General features: G+C 41.0%; 1 protein-coding gene across 1 annotated transcript in view; it reads right to left on the minus strand.

Annotated features, from left to right (window-relative positions):
* LOC104942019 (acetoacetyl-CoA synthetase-like) overlaps window positions 1-20,306 on the minus strand; it is a 58,655-nt gene extending 38,349 nt beyond the window's left edge. The window contains exons 1-3 of the mRNA XM_010767208.1: window positions 20,142-20,306; window positions 15,337-15,446; window positions 11,474-11,541 (exon numbers count right to left, since the gene is read on the minus strand). Of these exons, the coding sequence (XP_010765510.1) occupies window positions 11,474-11,541; window positions 15,337-15,446; window positions 20,142-20,306 (343 nt within the window). The remainder of the gene's footprint in view (window positions 1-11,473; window positions 11,542-15,336; window positions 15,447-20,141) is intronic.
* Window positions 20,307-21,047: the final 741 nt, after the last annotated feature.

A 21,047-nucleotide genomic window follows, 5' to 3' on the forward strand; every position in this document is an offset into this window, starting at 1 on the left:
CTGGAAAAGAAGGGAGCAAATGCATTTGTTTCAGAATATAGAGTAAAAAGTGTGTGTGTGTGTGTGTGTGTGTGTGTGTGTGTGTGTGTGTGTGTGTGTGTGTGTGTGTGTGTGTGTGTGTGTGTGTGTGTGTGTGTGTGTAAAAAAATACACAGGCCATCTCAGGCTACAGCAGGCCTAATCCACAGCAGAACTGCANTATTGTGCACTTATCCAATTATTCTATTTATGAGGACAACAAACCCTCTGGAAAAGAAGGGAGCAAATGCATTTGTTTCAGAATATAGAGTAAAAGGTGTGTGTGTGTGTGTGTGTGTGTGTGTAAAAAAATACACAGGCCATCTCAGGCTACAGCAGGCCTAATCCACAGCAGAACTGCACAGTACTTATTTGAACTGCTGCGACATATCACATGCTAAATCCCAAAGTCCTTTAATTGATTGAAGTCTAATTCTGCTTAGTTGGCCTCAGTAAATGGAACCAACAGTCTACTACTACTACTACTACTATGCGTAATCCCTGAGATTGAACAATAGCTCAACTCAGCAGAAGTGTCTTGAAGTCAACCTGGTTACAGAAATAGTGGTGTGAAGGTGAGAGTCTGCAGGCTCTGAAGAAAAATGTGATTATCTGTTTGGCATTCAACATATGAGCTTATTAAAGTCATTCATAAGCATCATAAACATACAGTATGTTCGTGCATTTTCTGTATTCTAGAGCGTGATTGTTGGCCACAGCAGCAGCTTGTTCTTTTAAAAAGCTCTTAAAACCTGGAGTACACAATCTGTACATCAACAAATGGAAAACAGATTATAACAAATAGTGGAAATGGTGGGGAATTAAGCAGCTAAAGAGCAAGATACTATATTTATCTCTTGCTATTAAAGACTATACACAGAGATAAAAGACTGTTGGACTTACATTGATTTGGCCCAACTTGAAATGAATGCTAATGTTGTGTAGTATTTTTCTGATTGTGCCACTGTTTGCTAACATGTTCTCCATATGCATGCTAAGCTGTATTTATAGCATGTTTTCACTGCTCCCTAGTGGTCAAGGAATGTGTTATCGCAGGTTTAAATAAACATTCAACTGACTCAAATGCATGTATGAATGAAAGGGTTAATGAAGAAGACTATTGAAGCCATTGCAAGGTTATCTTAAAATGTAGTTTCTCTGCTGAGGAAGTTAGGGTATAATAATAACTTGAGGTAACAGACGATTAATTCATGTTGTTCTACAATCTTGGAAGTAAAAGATCAAACAGCCTGTTTTCTCACTTCCAAATTCAGTTTCTAATACTACGAAGAAACCCAACTGTTTCATCTGCACCTTGGCCAATTAAAAAACAAAACGTATTGAAACTGTAAAAGTTTGGTTTATTTAAAGCCAATGCAGTAGCACTTTCAACGGTGTGCTGATGTAACTGCAAGTACATTTGTTTTATGGTTGATTTTAAGTCAACTCGGATAAAATCGTTTCCTTAAAGGTGACCTATCATGCAAAATGCACTTTTGTACATCTTTTCTACATGAATATGTGTCCCCCCGGTGTTCCAGGGAACTCACCAAGTGTCAGAAAACACAACCCTCTCTCTTTTCCTCCATACCCAAATCTCTTAAAAAGGGGCTGCAACGGATCTGATACAGACTGATCCAGATTTGAACACTTCTATGACGTCACAGAAGTGGCGCTACGGCTATTGGGCCAACTCCACCAATCAGGAGGAGGCAGCCACGGACATTGCCGTTTGAAAGTGCTGGAGACGCTGTAGTACATATGCCAGGCCTGTAGATGGTGCTGTTCTCACAGAATCAGCCCATGCAAAGACAGTGTTAAATTGAGCGAAATGAGGAATGGCTAAAATGCATGATCTGATTGGTATTTTGAAAAATAAAAAGTATAAATATGCCTTATATAGGTATGGTCCTACACTATATTATTCAAATATAGCATGATAGGTCCACTTTAATGAAATGCAATATAATGTAATGTGTGGCAGAACACAATAAATAAATAGATTCAAAGAGGCAAACCTAATCACCAACATCACAGATAAAAAGGTGGAACCTCTCCACCCACAGCATGCATGTAAATCTGATCAGACGGAATGATTTCATCAGAGAAGAAGGCACTGAGGTCAACCAAGGGTAATATTTTCAGGACGGCACAACTGTCTATGGGTCAGGCGAGAGAGGGAAGGGTCTCAGCTGGTGGTCTTACATTTAAGCCCAGTTATACCCGCTGGCTTATGTTTCTGGAGGATTTCGTTGCACCCCACACGGCTGTCTGGGCCAATCAGTCAGCTGGCTTTTAGACCAGGTCTTCAGTGTGATCTAAAATAACGAAGTGAGAGGAGCCCTTGGTGTAATGGCACGCTGGAGAGCTTCATTTAATCCCAGGAAGTCTTTCCCTCTCTGCGCTGGTATCATGCTAAATATAGGTGGGCGGGTTGTGTTCTACTGTAACAAGCCGAGAGACTGAGTTCAATCTGTGGACAGGTCATGCAGCGCACCGTGTGTGCAGCCCAATAAAAAGTCAACTGTATGATACAATTCCAGTTGTTGCCAATGCAGTTTCACCTGTCGTGATTTCTTATATCAACTAATACACTGTTGTTTCCAACTGATCATCTTAAACAAGGAATTTCACACCACTGGCAGATTATTCTTTCCTTTAGACCAGGGGTGTCAAACTCAATTTCATCCCGGGCCACATCAGCATTATGGTTGCACTCAAAGGGCCGGTTGTAATTTATATAAATATACACATGTAAATAATATATTAAATAATGTATTATATTACATTGTTGTCCCTGCATTGGATTATTATCAGATCTGGTAATATTTTCCGAAATAACTATGTCTGAAAGCAGAAGTCTAGGGCAAATAATTGAAAGTAAATATTCAACAATTACACCAATTGTATTGTATATTATATTCTTTCAAGCACTCGCGGGCCACATAAAATTAGGTCGCGGACCAGATTTGAGTTTGACACCCCTGCTTTAGACGACTAAGAGTAAACTTCAATGACGCCTTAAAATCAATACTTTAAAATGTCTCTATAAAAGGTTTGCATTTTTTATCAGTACCCATGTGCAAATATACTGTCGGTGGAATTTCCTTGTGGAGTTAAAAGGATAAATACTCCATCAATCTGTCATAATGTAATATAGTTTGGATAATAATGCATGATTTCAGCCTCATGTCAAGTGCAAAGGAACGTTTGGCAGGCAGCGAAGGCCACACTGCTGAGGATAACTCGGTTATTTAGCGACTGTCTATTTTCTGTCTGTTGCTCTTGGCCTACAGTGCGAGTACTGAGGCTGTTGATGGCACAGATGACGATAGAGGCCCCATGAGCTCAGTATGCCAGACAGAGAGGAAAAAGCAAAGAAGAGGAAGACCTCCAAGGTTTCACTGTAAGATTTCAGAAGATTTAAAGAGTGGCGAAGGACATAAACAGAGATTTCACTAGCAATGACACACACATACCCACACAAGCATACTCTGATGCAGTGCAACAACAGAACCTAAATGCAAACGCACTGAGAATGAAAACACTTGGGAGAACATGAAAACAAACTTTGTATGTGATTCCCCTATGAAAGCAAATGGCGGCAATATTTTAGAGTTAACACACCAATATACAGTACATACCTACATGCACTTTCGTATAATGACACACGCAGTTAAACATCTCCAGACTGTAACCTTGAACCCTGATGAAGGACATCAGCTGCGAGGGAAGCTCAGAAGCAGATGTCTTCAGGAAGGAAACCTACTGCCACACATTCAAACACATAAAAATACACACACGCTCACAAACAAAGTATGTCCTGACAAACTCAAAGACCAGAGCGTGCCCTGTGCCCTTCATAATCCCCTGTCACGTCTTAATGTGTCCACAAACATACACACACAGGAATAGTTACCCACAACACAAACACAAATACACCCAGCTTTTCTTACTGGCACCCAATGTTACCACGCTGATGACAGGTCAGAGCCAACAAGCTGCTACAGTTAAGATTCACACAGACTACCATAGACACGATACTGTGTCCAGACAAATCATTATATCTTCACACTGTATTGTGTCTCCTTCCTGGGTTCATTTTACACAATGGGATTACAAAAAACGTTATATATATTCAAAGCGTCAAGAATGATCATGAACAAATGAGACTATGGTGAGATGATTGCCACATCTGCATATAAAGTATGTCATTGTGTTGGTTTTTTTAGGAATACATAACGTTTTTAAATAGTATAATATAAATGCTATAGATTTTTGCTCCCAAAACAATGTCCAATTTCAGAAAAGCAGCTTCTTCTCATTTTCTCTTTCAGACAGCATGTTGTGCTTGCAGTTAATCGTATATGTTCTTTTGATGAGAGTTAGATAAGAAGATTGACACTTAAAGTCAGGGAAGGTAATTCACTTCTGAAACACTTTTTGTTATATTCCATGGAATCCCGATTGCAATGAATACATGAAATGCTTTGACAATAAATACATAACAAAATGTCATCTGTGGAAGCCGTGGCACTGTAAAAAGCACGACCACCTGGATGGTGTACCTGCCTGTCAGCCTTCCATCTCGTGCAAAAACTTATCTCGTGCCCTCATTGGTCAAGTGCGCGTCCGTGTGTTGTAGGAGGGGCTCTGTAAGGAAGCGCACTCGAGCTGGTTTCTCCATTCTTACCTACCCTACCTTTAACTGTGTGTTCAGTAATGTGAAGCAACAGAAAGCAGCCTGTTAGCTTAGCTTAGCTTAGGGAAGTGGCCAGCCTGGTTGTGTCCCCGAAAGGTAACTCAAAAACAACCACTGGGCTCCAGAAAGCTATTGTAATAGTTTGACAAAATAGTTATTTAGTGTGCAAAATATTCCTTTAACTGTAAAAACAAAAAAGCTGTCAAATATTTGAATCATCTAATCTTTGTAATCTTTAACCAGGTGTTGCATGCAGCTGACATTATGTGATTGGATTGTATCTGTGATATTTCATTGTTATAAAGCGCGACCTGATTTCCGGCACTGTGAAGTCAGACACAAAAGCTGTAGGAAATATTGTTCAATCCCACAAACAAAAGCATGTGTAAAACAAGCATCCAGTGTTTCCCCCGGGTCTCCCCTCACCCTCTGCCTTCCTGTGTCACTCGCTCTCTGCCTGTCTCTCTTTTCCTCNGTGTGCCTTGGCAGTGACACAAAAGCTGTAGGAAATATTGTTCAATCCCACAAACAAAAGCATGTGTAAAACAAGCATCCAGTGTTTCCCCCGGGTCTCCCCTCACCCTCTGCCTTCCTGTGTCACTCGCTCTCTGCCTGTCTCTCTTTTCCTCCCTCACTTCTTAGGCTTACTTCTGATGTCATTGTTAATCGACTCGATCCACTGGGCATGAGCAATGACAGTCCGTGCCACAGGACAGAAGGAGATGAAGGATTAGAAAATTGATACCTCTGTCATGTGTGTGTTTGGTTGTTTTCCACTTTTTATTACATAAAAGCATTACAACAACAGCTGTGCACGTACATAACAACCAAAACAAAAATAAACAACGCAATACAGCTAAGGATACAAATACAGAGATAATATAAAATAAAAAATGCATGTCGGGACTCACGTTCTCATTTGTCAGAACAGTTGTTCTTATTCAATCAATCCGTATTCCTTGTCGCTTGTTTGTGTCTTAAACATTGACCATTTATTTCTCCCAATTCTCTTCATATTGTGTTTCTTGTAGTCTCAGTCGATTTTTTTCCATTATATGAATCTCCTCCACGNCTCCGGTTTGTATCCCGGTAAGTTATTAGCGACTGGTCATAAAGAACCGGGTCATTTGCTAAGCAATAACTAATTTCTCCTCCATTTTCAGGAATATAGAAAATGAACTGCGGTCTGGCTCTCCCAGCTTGCACGCGGTTTGATTGGCTAGCTCTTGTACTGTCAGATTTGCATAAACGGGATTTGATTGGCTGACGCTTCCACCTCAGCTTCAAAAGTTGAACATTGCTCAACTTTTGAATCCTGAAAATCCTGGAAATCCTGGAAATGTTCGTTTTGCTTCCCCACAATGCAGTTCGGCGAAAAGCGAGGCAAAGTGACGTCACCCCATTCAAAGTCAATGGGCAGAAGCGTTGGAAGCGTTGGAAGATTTTTTTAAAGCTGCTGTGTGGACGTACCGTTAGAGACAATTTGAAAAGTTCTACTGCAGGAATAATTGAGAACAGCTGCAGGAAAGATGTGTGTTATGTGTTTTGCTACAGCAGCTACTGCTATAAAGTTTTTTCACCACTTCCACTGCTCCTCCATCCCTAATGCCTCATCAGCCATCTCTCCATCTCCCGCAGCAGTAACTTAGCCATGACTCATGTGGGCGCAATGTTCTCAGCTGCTGGTGAGGGTACAGGGGAAACTATTTAAGAGATTTTCTCATTCCTTCGTTCTCTCTGGGAAACAGATGAAAACAGAGCAGCGTGTCCTGTATTCTGAATGCATGACTGCTGATTTCAGGTAATGATGAGATGGTGAAAAGGTTTAACTGGTCAACAATTAATAAGCTTGGCAAAATATCCTTGTTGAGCCACACAACGTGCACACTGAGAGATTAAAAGGTACAACTCTATGAGCCAAAGAGGCAAAAACAGTCTGTGAAGCTAAATAGAGTAAATATAGATTTAGAAAGCAGGGGCATGCCAGGAAAATAAAAAGGTTGCAGGGGTTAAAGAACAGAAGTGGAGAGTATTAGGGCTGCAATGATTCTACATGTTATCAAAATCACAACATGGACTGGTATTCAAATCGCAGAAACCACAGTATTTGTTAAAGGCTAAACACTGTTTCCGCACACCCATGTTAATATATCTAATATCTAATATGTAATATGTATATATATGTCCCTATAAGTATATATGCAGGGGTGCACATAAGTGGTACGCAGGTACGCGGCAACAATCTGAAATGTGTACCGTCACTTGTGTCACAAAGCGCATTTGCGTACCGACGTACTTGTGAAGCTTTTCCAGAAGGCGGTTAGATCACCGGACGACAGAGTCGGTTTCCGTGTGCACAGACGGGGCTGCTGTTAACGTCGGCCTGTACAGCAGCACTGCGCTAAAACAGCTGATCACAACGTTCACATGCTCTGTGGTCACGAAGCTCTACCCCACCTTTAATATATCTTCAATTATAATGGAAATGATGATTAAAAAATGATCAACCCCTCCAATATTGTGATCCTGTCTCTATTGCAATATCAGTCAAAAGAAACATTTCTAAATTGTGCAGCTCTGAGTGAAACTAGTAAGTAAAGTGATGCTAGATGAAAGGTTAGAACATATTGGCACAGATATCGGAGAGTAGCGTGTCAAGAAAACCATATGATGTGAGTAGAGTTTGCCTCAGATGTCCAATACCGCTGTCCCCTCACAGCTTACCCGTCACCAAGCATTATCTCCCTGCCACACCACGCCATCACCAGGCCTTATCTCCCACAGCGGGGGAAACGCACACAGGAAATCACTGCTGGAACCAGCTGTAGTCCTCTCTTTCTGCAGCATCCCTAGCCCAGACTGCTGTCACTAACACCGCACCCCCACCGGGGAAGCAACACTGAAAAGAGACTACTGCTTATTTTACGAGAGACCACCATGCAAGTAAGCTGATATTTATAGAGGTTTTCATTTGTGTAACTCACTAGAGCTATCAAATCCTTAAAATATATCCTTACAATGTATAAATACAGTGAATATAAACCTTTGTTTTTGTACTAGAGGCCTATTATTACACTGTTTCTTTTTGAAAAATCAAATCAAAGCAAGAGTAAGTAACTAAAGGTGGGAAATAGCCACAGATGAAACACAATCTTTCGACAAGTTGCTAATTTGTGCAACAGCTCAACGAGAGAAAATCAAAGCAACTCAATTTTCACTCCACCTCCGACCCCTGCCTCTCCTTTACAATACTGCGGGGGGTGATTAGAGACGGATAATTGGGGCACAGAAATCCAGCGGTAAAGGAGCCACATTTCTGGAATAAGGGCTAAATTCCAGAAGCAAGTGCCAAGGGATTGAACAGGCGCCAAAACACATGCCAGGTCTTTTGTTCTGCACTCCAACTCTTTTGTTTCACCTGCTGTACAAATCATTGCAGGGAGCTTTACCTGTCAGATAGCATACCCTCTCTTTATTTAATCACTTAAACTGTATTTAATTACTGCATATTCTTTCAATTCATGGGAGGCTGGGAAATGGGGCCACATGGGAAAGAAAAGCTTGGAGAAAAGTACAGTTTGTACTCAGCCAGTGCAGCTTTATATAGAGTTTCATCATTGTTGTTTTATGTTTTGCTAACTTTGGTGAAAGCTAAGGATCAGGAAAAAAGTAGAAGCACTAAAGCAAAAGTGAATATTACATAACATTATGTAACTTAAGCTTCATGGCAACTTTTTGACAAATAAAGTAAGCAACGCTGTGGTCAACATAGTGGAGGTGGTGGAGAACAAAAAAGAGCGTAAAGACATTTAATAATAAAACTAAATTCACCAGAATGTTCAGAAAACACACCTCAAAAGAAATGCTATTGTTACTAAGTGGATTGAAAAGGCAACAGTTTAATAACATTGTTAGTGAACCCACTAGATCAAAGTCATGCTTGCTCTAAGGAAGACAGATATAACAAACACCGGAACAATTCACACCCCTAATAGATCATTGTTTTGACGCTCGTGGGATGTGATGAGCACCGACGCCTCCAGGTGCAACTGATGGTGCCGACGGGACAGTAGGCTGTTGGGTCTTGCTACATAAAGTCATTGCTTAGTACATGTCATGTTTTCTGAAGAAGAACTTGATACGAGTTCACAACACGTGGTGCATTACTCCTTCCAACTATCCTCCATCTACCTCAATCAACACCTTTGTTACCCTTCTCACTTCCTGTAACTCTCACATTTAATGAGAAAAGGTTCGGCACCATGTTGTCTTCCTCGCATGTTTCTGTGCTGTCAACACTTTCTAAAGATAACACCTGCAATTCACCGCCTGAACCACCCCCCCTCGAAACAACTCTGCTGCAAATGGAGACTGCTAAAATTAACCCTTAAACAAGGGCTTCTGAATGCCACTCTAAGAAGATTGCAGACCACGGGAACAACTGAGAAAAGGCGAGGAATCAGACATGAGGACACTGAGGACTGCATACAAGGAGATATTATCCTTTTGAATTGACCCCATTCTCCTAGTAGGTCTAAATGCAGTGAGTACTAAGAAGAGCTGGATCATTAAAGTGCCATGAACGCCTCTCCAGGACAGATACTGTTGAGCAATGCTGACCATGCGCATGTGTTCCCTTTTTCATGTCCAACATAAAAACTAATTAAGTCACACACATTATCACACCCTCAATCACACATACACGCATCACAGAGCATCAGTAATCCCAAGCTGGCCAGCCTGAATGATCTTTCTGTTAGCAGTGAAGCCAAGACATGCCAAGGAGAGCGGTGTTTCTCACTCTTTTTGTTCAACCTCGTGGCCCTGAAAGGAGATCAATAAACAACTGAAGACACAAGCCCTAAGATCTGCTTGACATTTGACCTTCATTTGACAATCAGATCCTGATCCTTGTCAATCAAACCTGGAGACTGATGAACACGACAAGATTAGGAAGATCTGTAAGGAAACGATTCATTCCTGGATTTCAATCAAGTCAACAAAAACATGATCATATGTAGCACAATCAGCAATCCAGTCTTTACTGACCAACTTTTTGTGAGTAAAAGAGACTTGATTCTAAAAGCAATTGGTATCCTTCATAGTGACAGACTTTTCATTTAGTGGATAGTATGCTGACCACCACTCAGGCTGAAGGTCAACGCCCTGAAGGATTAGAGAGCGCTAAACGGCCAGATGAGTGGATAGCAGAACTGACTCGATGAAGCAACACTAAGAAGGGACTCGCTCACACTGTCTGATTATACGTCTCTCTAATGCAGCAGAATTACACTCCAGAGTATCAACTCCAGTCAGGATCTGGTTTGCTTCTCAGCATCTGTGCCATGCACGAGGAAATCTGGATTGCGGGCGATATATCGGGCAAACTCTTTCATCAAGCCTTGGCACAGGGCAAAGGTTTTACTCGTACCCATCAAAAGAAAAGGCATGTCTCATGGGGATGATGATGCAGCTATTTCTCCATTAAAAGTTGTGCTCAAATTATGCCAAGGCAAGCAAATATAGCCCGGCTCGGTTTTTTTTTTTTTTTCGTAAAACCAAGATGAGCCATGGGAAGATCCCTCATAAGAGCTTGTTTGTGTGTGTTTGAGCGTGGGTGTGTGTATTATATGGGCACGAGTGTGAGAGAAAGACTTGTATTACACAACCTCTTCCTGCTTAATTCACTCTGCCATTTTGTGTAGGGCACACATATGTAAATATATTTGAATAAGCATGTGGCTGCAGTTTGGGTCAGGTTTTCTCCTCTCAGAAAGGGTAGAGCCCGTCTGTGAGACTCAAGAGATCACTCATTCTAGAAACAACAGGGGCCATATGTCCAAAGCAATCAACTAAAACAGGCAAATATGGGGCAGGTTCAGGGGTTCATGTCCCGAGAATTGGGTTAATGCAAACTGCTATTTACAGTATGTTGCAATAATATCTCCTAAAAAGGGACTGTTGATAATGCAGAACCATCTATTTTTATTTTTTATGTAACAACTGAACTGTTATGTCAACATTTAAAATTGAAAAAATGATGAAAACAATTCCTGTACACGTGTTTCTTTACATAACATTATTAGTCACAGCCCTAGTGACCTTTAACCTTATGACATTCTCCACCAATCCGTGGTACTGATTCTAGTCGACAGAATTAGCGCTGCTATCACTGGCATGGAGAATGTGGACCATGCAGACAAGTCATGGAGGAAACGGTTGAGCACTGACAAAGTGTGGGCTGATTCAGAGGAGGGGGCTGCAGAAAGAAAAAGGAATACATCGCTTCTTAAATGACGGGATGTTGGTGAACTTAGATGAATGTAATGAGAACAACAGACATCAAAATCATCCATGAGCTCTCAGTACATTATGTTCTTATTTATATAGAAGTACTGTAATAAGCCAGTAGGCAAGAAAACAATCCTAAAGTTACACAATCAAATTTGTTTTATTATTAATATTTTGTTCTCTCTATAAAAGCTCCCATCACACATGTGTAATGCAATTACTGACGTGATCACAATACCATGTCGAATTTTGGAGAATTTTCAAACACCAGTCAAACCTGCCTCTGAGTGGGAGGTCCCGGGTCTGACCCAGAATGCACCACGTGTAAACCCCTGGACAGCCATCCAAGCGTGCAGTACAGTATGTTCTTAGACCTGCTGATGTGTGTGGCGGGGTGTGTGTGTGTGTCCACTGGGGGGGACCGATGTTAAACACATACATAAACATGTCAAACACACTCACCAATGCAGGCATGGACACGGACAGTCAGCTGGGTCCGTAGAACAACACTGTGCTTCTTCCCTCTGGACCTGACAACGAAAGAAGAAAACATATCTTTATGAAAGCAACCGGGTATTTTGTCTCGTTTCTACAAAATCATTTGACTTAGAGTACATCTCATGTGGGTCAAATAAGGGATTTGTCTGGCAGTAGTGGAGTGATCTGCCTTGTTCATGATTTATTTACACTTAATTATAGGGAAGAATATCCTGCAACAAGTGAAACGCTATTGGAAAACGACGAGACACTATCTAAACCCTTGGCTACTACTTTAAGGAAAATATACTTTCTGTTTAATGATGGCATGACGGGAATGGTGCAGACAAACAGTTGCCTGAATAGAACTTGTACCCCTATACTGATACACATCTGAGCCTCGAGGACAGACAGCAAAAGTGCAGGAGCAGACGCAACACACACACACACACACACACACACACACACACACACACACACACACACACACACACACACACACACACACACACCAGCGTGCCATCATGGCCAGCACACATTCATACACAGCATATTTCCAGTGGGAAAACAAAATGAGCACACAAAAATTAAAGTAATGCATGATGGTATTTTGAGAGCACCTCAAACTCAATCTTTCCAGTCTTCAGGAGCTAATCGCTAACTTCCATCACTAACACGGTGATAACATTCAATCCAAGCAGGGAAAGCACTGCTCTGATAACACACACAGCTGCAATACAACCATCATGCATAACATGCAATGGGGATAACACACACCCAAACAAGAGACCAGCTGGCCTCCTATCCTCCTGTTAAGCTGCGTTATCAGCTTTGCTCGGAAATAGAGCAAAATGTTATCACGATCTGCCGAGATGCTGATAAATCTGTGTTTTTCTTGCAGACTCATTTGCTGAAGCTGTTTGATAAAGTAGTGGGTAAGAATGACAGGCTATATTACTATGATTATTAAAAAGGATGTTTTGGATTAAAAATGCTAGTGGGATGCGAGGGATAGGATTCATTTTATTTTACATGTTTGACAGACTTTGGTTAGCCAGCATCGTCATCTACAGCAGTTTCCTCCCAATTTATCTTTTTCTTTAGTGAGAGCTGGCTCTTGAGCTGTCCTCGTCACCAGAGGACCTTGTTTACTGTCAACTGTGGTGAGCAGTGTCCTGCCACAAGTGGAATCACAACACATTTTTGATGCGTGGGAAAAAATTCTGGGTGAAAATCCTTTTATATCACACTACTCTGTGTAACACTCAGTGAAAGGCTATTTTCAATGTCAGTTCAGGTTTGCCCATAAAAAGCAGAACAATAGCCTTAGCCTTAATTATATATAATTTAAATACATGTGTCCAGTGTTTCCCCTAGGTTTACTGCTTTGGGGTGTGTTGTTGGGATATTTTATTTTTTTAAATCCTCTCGAGCAGAGAGAGGAGCTGTGGATTATTGTTATTGATTAATGCATCATGTTTCTTAGGGTCAAAAACACTAAACTCATAACTTAAAATGAAAGTGTTTAGTTTATTTAATAAAAGGGCACATGTTCATTGTCAAAAGTGACAGTAGATAGATTAGTTGCAATTTGGTGCTATAAATATGCTTTATTAAAACAAATACAAATAAAAAAACACCTTGAATTTCAGGGGGGGCGGGGCTCCGTTGGCACCCTACCGACAATGGTAGGGGAAACACTGTGTGTCTACAGTACAGTACACTGCTGAATAAAAGACACATGCAGTCAATCCCATAATTTAAAACTAATATGCAAATGTTTCAAAATACAATGAGAACTGCGTGATTTAAAAGTGAAATATGTAGTGTGAGGCTGAGATACTGAATTTGACTGTTAACGTATTCATTTGTGACACACTACACACACAGTGTACATCCAACAGGATGGATAAGACAGGCATTGTCAGAAGCGTCTATCATCCGCCTTTGCCAAGAAAGGTTCAAACTTCAGCCAATGATGATTCATTTCCTACTGTCAGTGCAGTATGACCTTGGTTAGATGATAGATAGGCCTGTCCTATACAGCCAGTTCCCACAAACACACACACAGGTCTTTATACACCTGTCCATAATCTGTCACAGGGTTTACCAGGTACACACCATAGACTGTATATAAACACTGATAAACAACTTCATGACATGTACACATGGCAACAACCACACACAGACACAAATAACAACCCAGCTATTTTGGCCTAGGAAAAATAAATACACTGCAAAGGACTTCCCAACAGCAGCATTAAACACAGTGCTACTGTTTTGATACTAGGAACTAAAGATTGTTTAATTAATTCACAACTGGTTGTTGTGCTAATAAGCTAAAGTAACAACACCTGTTGTTAAAACGCACAGGCTCGTTTTTAAACGGCTGGATTTGCATAACAGTTAGCTAGCAAACACTAAAGTTATGATGCTATATACTAGTAGTTTAAATTATGGTACACGTACCTGTTGGTTTATTTTCAACGTAATGGATGGCTTAGTTAACTTGCTTGCTGGTCATGTAATGTTAAAATGAAATACGGAAACTAATAGAAGCTAATTTAGCTAACTGCGCTAACTAGGTTAGCTACAATGTGTGCTGTTAGCTTTACCGTTATTACTGGCTACATTTATTTTACAATAACATTATTTACAATTGCAAACAAATGCAGGGATTATTTTTCGGTTACTTACTGTACATCGGTCATGACCTGTAACTGTTCTTAAACGGTTCCCTTTTTGAACATTAATACAAATTGATGAGGTATCAAACAGCCTTCACGTCTGCGTTGACAATGTGCGCAAAAAGATGCCCAAATCTAATCTGATTGGATCATTCTCCATAATAGCAGATCCACGGTCAGTTTGCCCTTATTCACTGACATTTGATAATAAAGACAGCAAGCTGTGGTAGAGGAAGATAATCTACATTAGTAAAGATGCAATAATAAAACATTCTAGAAATACTATGTCAGAGTTAAAAGCCCTGTCGAAACGAATACAAGTATCAATACATCCATAGAGCACAAAACAATGTTGAATCTGACTTTTAAATGTGTATTAATAATTTAAGTTTTCAAAGGATTTAGTAACTAAAACTTAATAAGTAGGCCTATAGTAGAATAAAAAAGTAGCCTAAAATATTACTTATGCAATGTATTGAAGTAGAAGAACGAATTAGCATAACATGGAAATAAATGACAAACCCTGAAAAGATGTTGATGACTACAAAGACACCTTTCACACAGAAAAGGTCACATTTAAGTTTGGCTGCCATATTATTTGGGTCACAATCTCTACCAAACCTATTGATCACAATACAATGTGTGTCACCATCTAGATTGCTCACTACCAACACTTTTTGAGGTGGAAATTATGAGCCCTAGTAGCAGATCTCTATTTTCCATTTATCTTGTTGACCGAAAGAGAGACTCCAGAACTTCTGCTGGTAAAAATCCAGCAAGAGACTAATATATGAGACCCACTGTTACCAAGTGGTCAAGTTGTTCTACAGTTGACAGGTTTGTGATATTTTGTCACAACGTCGATAAATTATGAGTTATTGTAAAACAAAAACACAGAGAGAGAGCCGTAGCTGTGAAAGAGAGGGCACATCTGTCCTGCTTTCCACAGTGTTTCATACTTTCCATGAACTTGTGGTTCCAAGAAATTCATATCCAGCAGTTGTGATTCCTTCCATTTTATACAAATTTAGAAACTAAGAAGAGACATGTGTGTTTGTGTGGGGGAGAGTAAAGGCTAGGGGGCGGGGGGTCATTACTTTATCTCAAATGTTTTGAACAGTGAAGAGTGATGTTGAGTTTCAAACTGTGAATCAGTCTCACCCTGTGTCGTCCTGATGAAAGCCTTCCAGCTCGTCCTTTTGCTCAGCCAGAGATGACTCCAGATCCAGATAGGTGCCATTGTGGGAGAGCTGTAGCGTGCAGTCATCAAGCTATGGAAAAAAATGAAAATATATTTGGAATACAAGTCCTGATGACAGATACAGTATAGACTTGATACAGGGTATTGGATTTCATCAAACAAAACTGAGGGCCAACTTAAAAATTGGCTTTCATACCTAAAATAGCAATGGAAAATATGATTGAGCGCTCTGACATATAGTACATGATGGCATGTGAAATTTCCCTGGCCATGCTGTGATGTGCGTACATGAACCACCCACAGGAATGAAAAAGGTCTCAGGGCTCACTATTTTTAATAGTCCTTCACTACAGTATGTCTCTGCATGTGTTTCACACCCTTTTTTGAAACAACTTGAGCCTGTAAAATAAAGCAACTTTACGGGGTATGGATTTCAAAAAAAGTGTGTACAGTGGCCCATGAGAAGTGGGCGAGCCAATGTGGTGCGGCTCTGCTTTCAGCATTACAAAGCTGTAAAAGGAATTAAGTACAGTAGTAGAAACAAAGCAATAAAGGCAGCAAAACATGAAACCAAAACCAGAGGGAAACACTGAAATAAAGAAAGGTTTACGTGCGTTTCAATACCAGCCGATAAAATAACACTTAAATAATGAGCTTGAAGCTCCAGAACATATAGTTCTCTTTAGTCATTCCTACTTACTTTATTGACATGCCTACATTCATGCACTTGGCAAATTCTTTTTAGTAAGTGCTCTAAAACTGACCAATCTTGCCATCTGCAAATGCATGATCTAAGAAAGCAATGCAGAATAGCCTTCATCAGAATCAAGCCGCTATGCTGTGTAATGAGAAACCATGCTGAGTTTGAGGCCAGGTGCACAGTAATATATCTGCACACCACTGGCATTGATGTTTATGGGTATGGTCACATGTTGATAGCAGGTGCAAGCAGCCATTCAAGCTACAACTCATGAAAAGTAACATGCATCACTTCTTTATTGTTACAAAGAGCTTTGCGACTTATTGTCAAAGCTGCTGATATATGAATAGGTGAATGAGATCACTGTCAGGATTTGAGTTAGCATTTAGCACCTTTATATTATGGGTAGGATTAACCTAGCCTCTGGTGTGCTGCCAAACGCCCCATGGCTGTCTGGGGCGAGCTGCATGACGACACTCCCTGACCAGCAGCGACCACAGATCATAAGACCTGCTGCTGCCCTCCGTCTGTCCCTCCTTCTCACTGGGAAACAGTGAGACGGACTGTCGGATGGACTCACAGCATAAATATAACCTTGCTATATTTACTCTGCACTGAGGCAGCATGCGCACAAGAGCTCAAGGGTGGGTGCGTCCGCAAAGGCTGGGAGTTTGAAAGGGGGGTGACGGTCACTGCCAATGCCAAAGTGTTGCAAAGGAGATAATAATTTCTTTAAGTAATCCCAAGCTCAGAGCAAGGAAATATGTGGCATAATTAAAAGAGGTGACTCTGGGTTCTGCTCCAGTTTCCCCTCAAAACAACATTAATCCATGTGTGCCAAAAAGATAATCCGCAAAGCAAAAGTGCAGCTCCCTGATCCAAATTCAGTCATTCAGACAAATAAAAAAGACTGTCATGGTCATGTTTTCCAAGATAGACCACTGTGACATTGTGTTGATAGTTATAAATCAGGAAGATGCTTGTGAAATGAGGCTGACAGATAAGTAAAAAAGATAACTGGACCTTGAGTGGACTTTTACCTTTACTAAAAAGCTAATGACAAGATGATCAAATTGACAATAGGTTGATATGTTTAACATTTGACAAGTTTGTTATCTTACTTTTGTCTGTATGCATGCTAACATGTGCTCGTTAGCATTGAATACAAAGTACATCCCGGACTGATAGGATTACGTTTCGTTTTAATGATGGCAAATTAAAATTAAAAGAAGCAGTGTGTAGAATTTGGAGTATCTATTGGAAGAAATGTAATATTTTATTAAATGTTTTATATTACCTTATGACCCGTATATTCTCTGCAGGCTTAGAAAGGGAGGGGGTGGGCAAAGAGGTATTCAGTTGGTACAATCTGCAACCTCACCGTCATTATTTATCAAGCCAACTTTGCCATCATTAAAATCTTGCCTTCTAGCACCACTTTAACATGTTTTAGGGTTCAAATGTAAAGTCTAACGCCCGTATCACCACCTATTGAACCCTAGTGCAATTCCATTGTTATTCAGACATTTCGTGTCAATAGGGGAGGGGGGATAGACTGGGTAAAAAAAGTAGGAGAGTTAATCATGCCCTGGCCTACTGCCCTGCTTTGTATGCAGCACAAGACAAAAGCATTTCTTGTGCTCAATCATCTAGCATTATTCAGCATTTTCTATCCACTAATAATTAAGAGTCTGTATGATCCCTAAATGAGGCCTTCTCTGAAAATCCCCCATTTGTGTCTTACACGTGTCAACACCTTGTCCCTGCTTTTTTTTTGCTGCTCAGCTTTATCTAGACACGTTACTCAATCGTAGAAATACTGCTTGGACAGCGAGAAGTGAGACCACTCAGAAACCCAATATGTTAACAGCTCCCCTTCCAAAGGGTGTCTCGTTCCTAAAACACTTTGCGTGGGTAATAGCAGTAATATCAAAACAAAACACATCATGCTGGACGGAGCCGGCTGAGAGGTGGCTCCAGAAGGAACCGCAAGCTCTTCACACTCTGGGCTGGGCCAAGGGAACACTTAGTGGCTAGTATACTTTACACTCATTTAATCAAATTCTCCCCAAAGAGCGAGGCAAAGAGAACAAAGTGGGGGTAGGGGAGTAATTACTATCACGTTGAAACAACACTGAGCCTGCTGGCGATCACGCTGGGTCAACACTTAACAATAACCTTACGTAACTCCAACAAGTTTTTAGGAACTGTTTTTGTGTCAGAATCAGAGCAATAGATGATACGGCCGTTTGAAGAGCGTGCAGGAGGGTGGGTGCTACACAGCTATTAAATCTCCCAGTTTTGCTTTAATGGGAACCCTTAGGTAGGCTAATGAAATACTAGCTGAGCTGTTAAGTGTGCTTTGTTGTTTTTGAGGGAAATGGGAGTTTTTTTACTGCTGATGTTGAGGCTAAATTTAACTCAAAAATCTTTACTTGATATCATCTTTAACATTCGAAAGTTCAAATTCGATGAACTTTGTTTGGCCTCATATTATAAATTTAGGTTTAACAGGAAAGTGATGATTGTGAATCATCATGAAGTGACTGATTTAGCCCTGGCACGTTAGCCTAACCGTGTGTGTGTTTGTATTTGAGTCTACAAACGGGCGGATGGTCAGGGAGGTGGAAGAGGAGCTGGAGGAAGAGGTCAGGAAAACCACAGCAGCCAAAGTGAGGAGAACAAAGTGTCGCAGGGATCCAGGCCATGGCCGCAGGAATTCTGGGACAAGTGACCTATACTTTAAATGCAGAGCTCCACCATCTCAACATAATCATACAGTAGGCTTTTCTCAGAGAAGAGCACAGAAAGTTAAGACCAAATCTGCTTTAACAAAGAAAGACCAAAAGGAAATTGTCCCTTTTGCAAGCTTTGACATTTTCCAATAATATTGTAACACCAAGGTTTAAATGCGGACAGTTTGACGGGCAGATTTGCAACCGTTCAGTTTCATCCCTATAATCTGAGCACAATATCCAGTTGCCATTGCGCACAGTCCTCCTTCTGATGTGAACCAAATAGCAAACACGAATGCGGGCTGTGCCATCTGTCTGTGTGGAGGTTGTAATCATAAGCTTTTCTGTGCTGTGGGCCATTTTTCATTTGTTTCGTGGCTTTTAAAGATGGGGCAGCAAAATATCTATTTGGTCTGGAAAACCACTCTGCTGTCGAACGCTGGTTTGCTGTCAGGGTTGTGAGCCAGAAGAGGACCTCTCTTTTTTCTATTGGTGTCTCACTTTTATTTTTAATTCAATGTTTTCAGCTTGAATTTTATGGCAAATGAAGAATAAAAAAAAGCTCAGCATCTGCTTTACCTCTCTGTGTGTTTCTGTGACCTAGTCTCATAAGTAAGGAATGTGTGTTGTTGTTCATTGTTGCTTTTATTACTGAAATTCAGACACTTTCTATCAGGGTACTATAATACAATTATAATCTGACTCGCCACTAAATCTGATCCTCTGTGATTCATGCTTTTGGCTGGGAAACAGCTTTCACTGACTGTCACATGGATCTGGTTTCACTGATGCCATTACACACCTGTCTCTGTGACACTGCAAATATTCAGAACAAAGAAAGATGTATTTTAAGACAAGAATGCATCCTTATTATTAAATTAGGAGTCTGTTTAGGGCTGGTGGATTGTCAGTCTTTGCCAACACTGGAATCAATCTGAATATCGAGTCCAAAACAAACTAAACCCATGTGTAATGTTGCTGTGGGCTTCAAGGAAAACTTTTGCAACCCTGTTCGAGTCCTCAGGCTGGAGAGCCAATCACTTGTGCTTGCTTGTGTTCTCAAAATAGCCTCTGAATGGAGGGTATTGAAGTTTATTTGAAGAAGGCTTAAAGTAAAAACAGCATTCAAAACAACCTCATGCAGCCCTGATTTGAACCTGTAGGCCTATGTTAGAATATAAAGAGGAAAACAATGTAATAATAATGAATATGAATGTTGTGCTATTTTGGTTGTTTCCAGTGTTTTTTTGGCTTTATAACAACAGCATCCTACTATGGGATTAATTCGGCAACATACATTACGTTTCAGATGATTTGATGGTAACCCTACCTTGTGTGGAGCCCTGAGGAGCCGGTGGATGCCTGCTAGCTGGTTGATGAGCGGGATGTCCTCACTGAAGGTGTACAGCGGCGGTCTCGTCGGTTCTGGGAAGTTGGTGCTGTTGAACGGATCGGTGTCATCTAGAAACTGAACCCTGCAGACAAACGTGGCCATGGTGCATCCATGCAAGTATCTCCTCTGAGGGGAGGCAGCGCGGTGTGAGGCTAGGGTCGCTGAGCGCTCCTCTCCCGGTAACGACAACAAACCCGGGTCTCCAAGCGCGCTCCTGAGGGAGGAGGAGAGGGGAGGGAGGGGGGGTGCTGGAAGCCGAAAAAGTGGCACTAGAAACCGGTTGTGTGTCCTGGCTGTCTCGCTTTGCTCCTCTTGCTTTGCTGGGATGTTTCTCTGTTACTCTCGGAGAGGCAGGTGTCCGGTGATAGAGTGAGGCAGCAGGCGGACTGCAGCCGGCCGGAGAGTGAAGGATCAGCGCAGCCTGGGACAGCCGGTCTGCTGTCTGTCTGAGTCACACTAAATCCACCCCCCTCCTCCCCCCCACAACCCATATCTATTTTCCTCTCTGCCTCACTTCCCCCCTCCCTTCAGATCACTGTCTCCGGCTTAGCAGTGGCTTCCTATATGAAAATGAACTGCACTAATCCTTTCAAAAAATGAATATATTTATAAATCATTTAACAAATTAAGGGACAATAAGGACCTACTGCTGTGTTAGTGCAACATTAGATTAAAGAAAAGGGAAAATCTTAAGCTTAAAATTTAATAAATTAACAAATAAAGTAGATGTGTTTGGTTTGGTGTACGCTCACAACAGAGTCCAACACTACAAGTCCAGATCAGATGAATACAGGGATAAATAAATATGTTCCTTTTTGGTGCATGTTAAACTCATAGGTTAAA

Source organism: Notothenia coriiceps, unplaced genomic scaffold (assembly GCF_000735185.1).
Source record: "Notothenia coriiceps isolate Sejong01 unplaced genomic scaffold, NC01 NC01_scaffold00004100, whole genome shotgun sequence".
NCBI classification, from domain to species: Eukaryota; Metazoa; Chordata; class Actinopteri; order Perciformes; family Nototheniidae; genus Notothenia; species Notothenia coriiceps.